General features: G+C 37.4%; 1 protein-coding gene and 1 long non-coding RNA gene across 2 annotated transcripts; one reads left to right on the top strand and one right to left on the bottom strand.

The window, feature by feature from the left end:
* Window positions 1-402: 402 nt before the first annotated feature.
* LOC129644740 (uncharacterized) lies at window positions 403-3,261 on the top strand. Its single transcript, XR_008710951.1, has 3 exons — window positions 403-436; window positions 605-677; window positions 2,851-3,261. It is a non-coding gene; the product is annotated as an uncharacterized LOC129644740 (long non-coding RNA).
* Window positions 3,262-8,816: 5,555 nt separating this feature from the next.
* Window positions 8,817-9,596, bottom strand: LOC129644420 (keratin-associated protein 24-1). Its single transcript, XM_055570067.1, has one exon. The coding sequence runs from the start codon at window positions 9,585-9,587 to the stop codon at window positions 8,817-8,819; it is 771 nt and encodes a 256-aa protein (XP_055426042.1). The 5' UTR covers window positions 9,588-9,596.
* Between the last annotated feature and the right edge of the window lie 1,931 nt (window positions 9,597-11,527).

The following is an 11,527-nucleotide window of genomic DNA, read 5'->3' as shown; positions in this document are numbered from 1 at the left end:
TTCATTTCACTTGTAGGAAAACTAGGGCCCAGAGAGAATATATGTTGATGTTAGTCATACAACTGTATGGTGGCAATATTAAGACTACAGAATTCCCTTCTGACTCCACACTGAGTCCCCTTGTATGATTGTGTACTTCTTCTCTAGTCCCTAACTATCTGTCTACACTCGCTGCAGTGACAGGCCACCCTGTAATTACTTCCCACCAACACTCATGCTTTTCCAGAGGTCACCAGGTAACCATCCAAATGGTCTTTAGTATTTACTTGTTAACTTTTATTTTATATTACAGTATAGTCAATCAACAATGTTTTGTTAATTTCAGGTGTGCAGTAAAGTGATTCAGATATGCACATACATGTAATTTATTCTTTTTCAAATTATTTTCCCACTTAGGTCATTACAGAATACTGAGCAGAGCCTCCTGTGCTATAGAGTAGGTCCTTGTTGATTATCTATTTTAAATATAGTGGTGTGCACTTTTAGTTTTTATACAGGGGAGTTGAAAGACTACTCTCTTGAAAAATTCATTGGTTTTGCATTTTAAAGACATGGGCATAAATGGTTTGACTGGAATTGCTTTTTCTTTCACGTTCTCTTATAGGATTGCTAACTTGTTAGAGGCCTCCAAGGAATCAGACACAGGGAGAGACCTCCAAGTGATCAGACAGAGATATGTATGGCAAAACCAATACAATATTGTAAAGTAATTAGCCTCCAGTTAAAATAAATAAATTTTTAAAAAATAAATAAAAATAAAATAAAATCAACACAATGTCTCTAAGTCCTTAGTCACTCAGTTGTGTCTGTCTCTTTGCGACACCATGGAGTGGAGCCTGCCAAACTCCTCTGTCTATAGGATTCTCCAGGCAAGAATCCTAGAGTGGGTTGTCATTCCCTTCTCGAGGGTGTCTTCCCAGGCATCGAACCTGTGTCTCCTGCACTGCAGGCAGAGTTTTTACTGACTGAGCCACCAGGGAAGTCTTGTCCATTAACACTCCCTCCTATTTGAGCAGTGATCATGAAATCCATGATCTTAGCATCTTATTTGAGAACATGTTATACTGCCATTTCTAACATTTCTTAGGAGGAAATAATGGCAAATATATGCACATTTTCAGGTATAGAATAAATTTACTAAACAGATGTTGATTGCATGAAATGTTTTGCAACCCCTGGAAGCAAGAGCTTTTCAGCACTTGGCATTCTCGAGCTGAGGTCTGCTTGTGCTCTTGATAAAACATGGATTACACTGAAATCAAAAGAATGAAATTGCATCCAATATTTAGATTAGAGAAGAAGGATTTGGTCTGGTTTTGTGTCTGGACACATGTATACCTGTGGCGGATTCATTTTGGTATTTGGCAAAACTAATACAATTATGTAAAGTTTAAAAATAAAATAAAATTTAAAAAAAAATTCTAGATCACCTAAAATCCTTGTTTCAGTGTGTGTATTCAAAAAGTACTCTTCCCAGGAATTGTGCATTCCCTTCCATGATTTACCTGTAGGTAAGGCCCTACCTTCATGGTGACTTTACATTCAGGTTTTTAGTGTTTCAGATTAGTGAGTTCATGCTTCTCAAGGAATAAACAGAGACAGCTTCCTCAAAAGACACCAAAATTATTTCAATCAAATGGACCTGTCAGACCAGGCCAGTGGGATACTTGTGCTTTTACAGTATGCTTTTATATATAACAGCACTAGAATTTACCTGAAATCAATGCCTCTGGCTGTATCTCCATTACAAGAAAAAAGGAAAAGAGTGTTCTAGCTAAATTCTTTGGAACAACAGTTTTATAAGTTATGGAGATGCCATACTTACTTGATTATTATATTTAAGTGTTAAGCAGATAATTAAGGCAGAAGTGCTAAATGTGTATTTTCAAAAGCACTAGAACTATGACTTCTGGATATATACACAAGTTTAAGAACTATGATAAAAAGAAATATATGTATATGTATACACACATGACAAGCATACACATTATTCAAAATTATTCATAAAGTTGGCATAGTTATTGCTTTTAATTAGTTCTAGGATAATTGTCAAAGAAATCATTGGCTTCAGCAAAAATCAAACTTTATTTGGGACCCAGATTTATAAGTTTGCAGGAGATGGATTTCTGGGAGTCAGATGTGGCCCACCATGGTAAAGAGGCTCAGGAAAGGAAGAAATTGATTAGTTTCCCATTTGAGGACCTTTATCTTTAATGGGGAACCCAATTGTTGTCATTATAGGGGTACAAAGGAGTATTTTGGAAAGGATTAAACTGGCTTCCCAGGTGGCACAGTGGTAAAGAACCCGCCTGCAGATGCAGGAAATGGGGGTTCGATCCCTGTGTCAACAAGATCCCCTGGAGTAGGAAATGGCAACCCACTCTAGTATTCTTGCCTGGAAAATTCCATGGACAGAAGATCCTGGTGGGCTACAGTCCAAGGGGTCACAAAGAGTCAGACGTGACCGAGCATGCACGCACACCTGGATCCACTTTCTTTTTCTTTCTTTTCATATCCTTTCTCTTTCCTTCTTTTCCCACTTTCCCCCTACTATTTCTCTCCACCTTTCTCCCTCCCTCTCTCTTCTCTACCCCTCCCATCTAACCTCCCCCCCCTACCCTTTTCTCTCGTAGTTAATGGCAGTCACATATGTTATGTGTTCTATGTCAGAAATCAAGAGTTATACTGACTCAAGTATTTTTCTTCCAAAAAAAGTTTATTCTCATCTTACAGTATGATTTGTCTCAAATGTATACAAGATCAGGAGTATCAATTTAAGTTCTATATGATTCTATCCAAAGATATGACTTCTGTCTTGGATCAATTTTTTTAACTATTGTTCTTTTGTAGGTATCAGTTGCTCAGTCGTGTCCAACTCTTTGCGACCCCATGAATCGCAGCACTCCAGGCCTCCCTGTCCATCACCAACTCCCGGAGTTCACTCAGACTCAGGTCCATCGAGTCAGTGATGCCAGCCAGCCATCTCATCCTCTGTTGTCCCCTTCTCCTCCTGCCCCCAATCCCTCCCAGCATCAGAGTCTTTTCCAATGAGTCAACTCTTTGCATGAGGTGGCCAAAGTACTGAAGTTTCAGCTTTAGCATCATTCCCTCCAAAGAAATCCCAGGGCTGATCTCCTTCAGAATGGACTGGTTGGATCTCCTTGCAGTCCAAGGGACTCTCAAGAGTCTTCTCCAACACCACAGTTCAAAAGCATCAATTCTTTGGCACTCAGCCTTCTTCACAGTCCAACTCTCACATCCATACATGACCACAGGAAAAACCATAGCCTTGACTAGACGGACCTTTGTTGGCAAAGTAATTTATTCCCATACATTACCTCACTCTGTATTATAGAGCATAAATTGTATACAGAAAGAAAAGCCTGTGGTGTTGGTGAAATACAAACATCTCTTTGCTTCTTAACGGGGTAACATTGCCACCATTTGTGTGCACTATTCCCGGGCACCGTGTGAGGGCGTTTTATACACTTTCTCTCTTAATTCTCAGAAAGTCCCTCACTGTATCGAGCCTCAGAGGATTAAGGGACAATTTAAGTGAGTGGCAGATTCAGGATTAAAATTTAAGTTCTTCTGTAAGTCACTCAACTACTACACTCATGATATGTAAATCGTGATGCCACACACAACAAAAAGCAGTTAGTATCTCTCTTTGAGTCTGTGGGCTAAAAAAATACTTCTCAAAGTGACTTAGGTTTCAGATGGCAGCCAGTTCTTGTAGTACAAAGAAGAGGTACAATGTGTTACCCAATCCAAGAGAACAGAGTTCAAAAAAGCCTGTTGCTTATTAGAGATGATAGAAAAAAGATGCACACTGATAAGAAAGAGCATATTCTGTGGTAGTATAATTTGTAACACTCCATTCTCAGATGAGAAATTGTTCTGTAAAAGTAATAATGATGACAATTATTTTTTATCATAATTACTTTTTTAAAAAAGGATTCTGGACTTAAACTCATTATTCATTCTTCCTTAAAAGAATAATTCTGGATTTTAGGGTATTCTTTAGATAAAGAAACTTTAACATCCTTCTTTTAGATAACAGGATATAAATGTGAATTTGGAGGCCATATACAATTTTTTAATTAAGAGAATTTCTTGGTGTTTTTGAATAATATTCCCTTTAAATATGCGAGTGCCTGGAATAAGGGCAGTCAACAACAGCGTCATCTAGAGTTTTCAGGACTCCAGACTGCAAGGCATAGAACACAAAGGGAAGATCTGAGCGTCTGTTTTCTTTTGATCTGTCAGCGACCTGACTATAGATCCACAGCTCCGTGATTTACTGAGTCTCAGCTGCCAGTCACATTTAAATAACAGACAAGAAGAACAAGCACAGTGAGTGCAGAGAGCAGCTGAAGAAATAACTTCATTAGCTCTGAGACAAGTCTGATCAAGGATTCACTTTCCTTCTGATTCACCTCTGAAGTGAATCTCAGAACTATGATTTCAGCAGTCACGGGGGCAGGCAGAAATTTTAGCACGGAGCGTACAATGTTGATAGTTATGAATAATTATAGAGCTACATGGTTTTGAAATAGTCTTGTGATATTGGGAATGACAACATCGTTAATTGAACTGTCAAGTGAACCTGCTATTCATCAAGGGCCTCCTGGTAGACAAGATCCATTTTCCTATGAGTCAGGGACAGCACACCAAATGTATACCAAAACTCTGGTAGAAGTATCTTGCAGAACTCAAAGAAAAAGACACAATTAAGAAACTCAATGGACAAAGGTTTAAAAATCTATAAAACAGGGAGATTTATTTTTTATCCATTAGAAACTATGATACATAAAAGAAGGATTCTAAAATAGATTGGCTAATGATTCTAGTTTTAAGATAGACAGAAATAAACATGAAGATCATATAGTTATATTCAGTTCTTTAATAGCATACCAATAGTGGTAGCTTTATCAACTCATTAAAATTTTATTATAAATTGTCATCTAAAACATAAATTTTTAAGAATATGAATTAAAATAGAAACTTTAATCACCCTTTAAGTAGATTGTATTAAGTAAATTTTAGGATAGAGTTTTGTTCGATTTATAGACCTTCAAACAGCAGATGTATATGTGAATTTGTTGTATTTCTTTCTCTGCTATATACATAGAAGATAAGCAAAGTGTAAAAAAAATATTTGAATGCTTATATTTATATTGGTAAAATTTTTGCAGCTGTAGAAATTATTATTTTAAATCTATAAATAATTTTTAAATAAAAAATAAGTGGTCTCCTTTTATTTGAGAAGCAAAAAGTGTTGCTCAGCTACACAGGGAAAGAAGTGATTCATTTGTATATTTTTAAGTGCAAATATAAAAAGACCTCTGCTGGGTTCTATAAATTAGTTGCCATTGGAGTTATGGACAAAGTGTGTAACTTATTAAGCATACTTGGTGGCTAACTGAAATTAAACAGGACAAACATACATGAATATCTATATTCTATGAACTTCTAGAAGGCAATGTGCTACAGAGGGCTGATGTCTATTTCACTTTGCTCTTCAACCTTTCTATTAATAGGAGCAGGAAAGAGGTTGTTGATTATACACTCTACAAAGTCAGAGGGTGGGGCCAATTTAATTTCTCAATTGTTGTTGGTTAGTTGCTAAGTTTGCAGCCCCATAGACTGTAGCCACCAAGTTCCTCTGTCCATGAGATTTCCCAGACAAGAATACTGGAATGGGTGGCCATTTCTTTCTTTAGGGGATCTTCCTGATCCAGGGCTGGAATAAGCATCTCCTGCATGACAGGTGGATTCTTCACTGCTGAACCATCTGGGAAGCCTTATTTCTCAGTACTGTGATTTTATTTTGATTTTAATTTTTTAAAGTACTTAGGGAATCAAATCAGAATTGTTTAGTCTAAAAATCACTTGGAGAACTACCAGCTCCCATACCTAAAAACTCCTGAGAAATCTGTGTGCAGGTCAAGAAGCAACAGTTAGAACTGCACATAGAACAACAGACTGGTTCCAAATTGTGAAAGGAATATGTCAAGGCTGTATATTGTCACCCTGCTTATTTAACTTCTATGCAGAGTACATCATGCAAAATGCTGGGCTGGATGAAGTGACTGAACTGAACTGAACAGATTCCTAAAACTCCTGTAAAGCTAGCACAACCTAGCTTTCCCTAGCATTTTTATTCTAGTCAAAAGTGTGTGTGTGTATATATATATATATGTATGTATGTATATATGTATATATGTTATTGATAACATGGAGAGATGTTTGTTAATTCATGTGTGGTTATACATAAAATATGTCACACTTCATGTGAGCCTATAAAGCAAAAAAGTACAGAGATTTCTGATATGCCCCAAAACTCCACACAAACACCCATGTTTTATTTTTAATGTCTTTATGATATCTCCTATAACAGGAGCTTTTAATTTTGGTATAGTCATATTTATAATTTTTTTATTTTACAAGTATTTTTTTTTAATGAAGAAAGTCTTTCCTATCTAACATGTTGAATCCCTTGTCCTGTATTTTCTCCCATTTTTTTTTTCTCATGGAGGAGCTTATGTCCACTTTTCTTGGGTCAAAGTAAGCTAGACCATTTTTCAAATTTCTCTCTTACTCCCATCCTTTTTCCCCTTCATTGCACTCTCATGTCTTAGTCTTCTCACCATTCAAACGTGTCTTTAATTTATTTCTCTCACAAGTATGCTTTCATTCTTCCAGTTAGAATCCTTCCTCTGACTTATTTAGTATTGTTTTTAAAATGGTTGAGACAGTATTATGTTTGTTTCCATGTATGACTTCTATGAATAATTCCTGAGAACAGATCTATAAATCTTGATATCCCCAAAGAGTCTCATTTAATGCTTCAAAGAATAGGTTTTCTATTAATGTTTGTAAAGAGAAAGTACGTGTTTAGTTTAGACAACTGAATACTCAGCTGGGACCAGCAATTATTTTCAAATACTCAAGCACTTGTCCTATGTTAAAGGCTGTCCAGGGTTATGGATAGTTTCTAAGGACAATTGGATTTTTCTCAATATAAAGAAGAAATTTTCAACAGACAGAATTCTCTGAAAATAGAATGAACTCACAAAGGAGTGACTTGATTGTCTCCCAAACATATTCACTCAGGAGTGATACATTAATATTCTTTCTACACATGGTAGGCCTCCTGAAAGAATAAATAAAATGATATCCCTATTTGTATGCGTCATGAGTTTTCATTTTAGTCACTGACCTTTCATATTGGTGATCCTTACCCCATATTTCCACTCTCCAGTTACACCCATCTACAGGAGCCATTTTACTTGTTTTTAAAAATGATTTGCTTTCTACATACAAAAAACTCTTAGGATAAATTTTTATCACTCAATTTTTATTTTCAATTTTTACAAAACTTTAGAAGTTAAATCACTTCTCAGAGTTCAAGATTAAATGTATCCCAAAGTCAAATCTCATCAACATGATTAAATAAATATGCATGTTTGCAGGGAAATATACAAATATTTAATATTTTATGTAGTTTTATTAAAACTGATTTATTTTGAAATTTCTCCATAAATTTCCCCATGTAACTATCAATCACAGACACTTTAAGAGAAGTACCACTTAATATATTTAAAATAGAACAATATAAGACAAATAAAAGTCCTGGATATTTATAGTCCATCTTCTTTATATTTTTAATTAGGCTAGAAAATAAATAGCAGGAAACTAGTGCTTCAAAAATATCATGCATATTGCCCAGAACACTGATAAAACCTTAGCGAATATGAAATAAAGCAAAATGAAAATCATTATTTCCTAATAGAAACTTGTTGCCTAACTACGTACCAGAATGTTTTGGCAATCAGAAAGCAATAAATCAACAGGGGGGAATTTTAGCCGAGTCATGAACATAGATTCATGAATCATCTATAGAATATTTTGTCATTTTTCCAATAAGCAATGTTTGTGTTTCTGCTACCTCTGAGGTTCTCTCCTAGCGTTGAGAACAAAAGCTGACTGCCAGTCAATCCTATGTGTTCTGGCTTCTTTGGAAGGGAAGATTTGCTGAAGGTCTTCTGATTTTGAAGTCTAGTTGGACATTGCTGCTTGCACATTCTTATATTCAGGCAGTAGGCGGAAGGATGAAATAGCTCAACTCTGAATGTTTACAATGATGTTGTTTAGTTGCTAAATCTTGTCCGATTCTTTTGATGATTCTGTAGCCCACCAGACTCCTCTGTCCATGAGATTGTCCAGGCAGGAATACTGTAGTGGGTTGCCATTTCCTTCTCCAGGGAATCTTCCCAACTCAGGGATCAAACTCACATCTCCTGCATTGGCAGGCGGGATCTTTATTACCAAGCCACTTGGGAAGCCCTAAGATGATGTTACCTTATAGCTTATTAGAAAGATGCTAGTTAAGCAAGCAGCAAAACTACTGATAGAAAAGCAAAAGAAAAGCAAAAGATCTTGAAAGAAAGTGCTGGAATGACCAGTCAGACCAAGGAGACTCCACTTCATCAGGAAAGGTCGCAGATAGTCACAGTGGCAGACAAGTGACAGTAACTGCCCAAATAAGAAAGCTGTATTGGCCTGTATTTCATATGGAATCTCTTCAGTGTGTCCATCATATTCAATCTCAGAAACAACAATGCTACCTTCAGGATCAGACTTCAACACAAAGGGCATTAAGAGAGCAACAGAAAAACAGCTATTGGTGATACTGGCTGAGGTGAATAAGTCCTGGAGTTATATTTGAGGTTAACAGAACATGATTCTTGAAACACATGAAGCAATTCAGCGGAATATTAGAGGGCGGCACTTGCACCTTGAGACAATTTCTAGCAGCTATAATTGCAAGTTGATCGGTAGCAATTCAGAGGTCTGTAACCACCATATACATACCTCAGAGGAGGGAAGGAACTCGGTATAGAGCTTAGAGACCGGAAGTTTCTTGCAAAATAGCTCGGTGGAGGGCATCTCCTGTGCCAATCATATGGACATTGGCAATTTCTTATTAAATAGTTTTGGCGTTGGCAGCTGTTGGTGATATATCGTGATGGTGAGAGGCCACTGGGTATGAAGCCAAGATCTTGGTAGCTTCTGTACCCAAAACTGCCCAGTCTGTAGTGGCCTAGGGGCTGGAAACTCTTGGATAAGCGGTTAAGTTGCCCAAAGCATTTAAAGCCATTGCCGAGGGTCTGGCAAGCTTTGGATGTACATTGGAGGGGGGTGCAGCCATCAGATACATACCCCTTGGTCTGAGGGCACGGACTGCAGCTGGGGCTGGGTCCGACATTGGTTGTTTCACGGGCACTGCAGATCTGGCCCCCTGTTGGAGAGTTGCAGGGCACAGATGAGTTTGATCGGTCACAAGTTGTGGTGCAGGTCTTGGGCTCAGAACTGGGAGATTCACAGCTTGGTGCTTCCCCACACGTTTCTTGGCAGTTATCCAGGAGCCAGAGATTCCCGTGGTAGCTACTGGGTAGGCTGAGCCCAAACATAGGGCTTACATCGCTGGAGCAAAGAGCAACAGAAGCAGTCACTGGGAAATAACAGTGAGTTCTGTAGGATATGCCACTACAGTTCCCAGGATAGTCTAGAAAAGCCATGGAGCCTGAGTGTATGTTCAGCGGTGGCCGTGAAGGCATGGCGAGACTGTGGCTTGACGCCTTTTTATATCTTCCCTGGGGACTGTCTGCATCCTCCCCAGACTCTCTTCCTTCTCGCTGCCTGGGACAATAACACGGCAACATTTCATTAATGTGCTGTTTAGTGACAGCTGCTGATGTCTTCACACTCATATTAAAGCAAGTTTATTTTGACTCTTCAAAGTTATCTATAATCACCACGTTGACCATCGCTCATCACTCATCATATGCAGACCATAACTTTTGTGAATAGTGATTTCAGTGTTAACAAGTAAGCTCTCATCTGTCAACTGGTGGTAAACAAGAGATCATGTGTCTACGGGCTTTTGCAACATGATTGTTAAGGGGTTAATGAGGATCCAAGTGCAACAAAGAACCTGGACTTTTCCACTCTTTTGGCAACTGCAAAATACTGCCAGGACTTGACCCCATACTCTAAAATAAGCTGAATGCTTTGACTGTCTCCACATTGTTGCTCAAAACAGATCATGAGGCATTGAACTATTAAGAGAAGACTTTCTCCCCCTAAATTTGTGTTATATTCTTAACTATGCCAGGCCATGTACTGGTGGCAACATCTCATCCATTTGGAAAAGTCCATCTGTAAGATTCACAGCAATCTCACTGAGACTTAGTGACCTAACACAGGGCCAAAAATGAACTTGCTCCCAGGGGTCAGCGGTTGCTAAGTAACCAAGACTTCTGGAAGAAGTCTTTCTTAAAGAGTTTCTATAATATGTAATATCAAAGAATGCCAGTTTCTCAAAATTGTACCTGCCTAATGGACTAAAATTATATATCCCATTGTCTCTGTTGTAAAACCCCGTTGCTGTCAGATGTATAATATTTCTTTACATTTCTGCCCAAGTAAGTTTTACTTATTTTTGATTTTCTTTTCTTTTCACATAGAGTTTATTCCTCTGTTGAAGAATATAGTTATTTTTGGTCTAGAACCACAAAAGGAAATGGCTATGCTTAATTTTGTTTTAAATGACCTGTACAGTTCTTATAGGCACTGTACATATTAAATAACACTTTTCACTTCTTATGGTGAAGGCTGAAGAAAAATTTTTGTAAGAGTTTAATTTAAAGAACTGGCACTTTGCTCTTAAAAATACAAGCTATAATTCACACTTATAGCCTCCACTGAATTGGAAACGGCAATGCATTTATTAACTGTAATAAGTTCAGACAAAAGATAAGACCAGCTTCTTCAGGTATGATAAGCTATAGGGTTAGTTTTTAAAAGACACTGTCCTCACAGTGATTTAAAATCAGCTAGATTTTTCAAATGTACATCAACTTAAAGTTACAGATATTCTTCACATTTTAAAAAATTTTGAATATTCTCATAGTTCCTCTCAGCATTTATTCAATAAGGTGATGGATTTTATTCTATGGGTAACTCTTTATTCAACATATTTTACTGTTTGTACTGTCTTTGGGTGAAAGGGTGAGGATCAGGAAGCCACATTTTCAGCAAATTGTTCATCTATAGAATATCCTGGGGTTTTGCACAGAAATTTTCAGCCCTGAGACAGGCAAATAGGAACTAAAATATACAAGGAGCTTGATGGCCTCCAGCACTTGATGTAAGTGCTGGAGAGGGTGTGGAGAAAAAGGAACCCTCTGCACTGTTGGTGGGAGTGTAAATTAGTGCAGTCACTGTGGAAAACAGTCTGGAGTTTCCTTATGAAACTAAAAATAGAAATACCAAGTGATCTAGCAGTCTCATGCCTGGACATATATCTGAGGAACTATTATTTCAAAAAGATACATTCACCCCAAAGTTCATAGCAACAATATTGACAAAAACTAAGACATGGAAGCAAACTAAATGTCCATTAAGGGATGAATGGATAAAGAAGATGTAGTGTATGTATATACAATGGAATATTGCT

This window comes from Bubalus kerabau, chromosome 2 (assembly GCF_029407905.1).
Source record: "Bubalus kerabau isolate K-KA32 ecotype Philippines breed swamp buffalo chromosome 2, PCC_UOA_SB_1v2, whole genome shotgun sequence".
Classification (NCBI taxonomy): Eukaryota; Metazoa; Chordata; class Mammalia; order Artiodactyla; family Bovidae; genus Bubalus; species Bubalus kerabau.
Note: the sequence above shows the minus strand (reverse complement) of the source record. Positions and strands in the feature narration are given on the sequence as shown.

Excerpts from the sequence above, each read along its gene's own strand:
- LOC129644420 (XM_055570067.1), bottom strand. The coding sequence starts at position 9,587 with ATGGCTTTTCTAGACTATCCTGGGAACTGTAGTGGCATATCCTACAGA.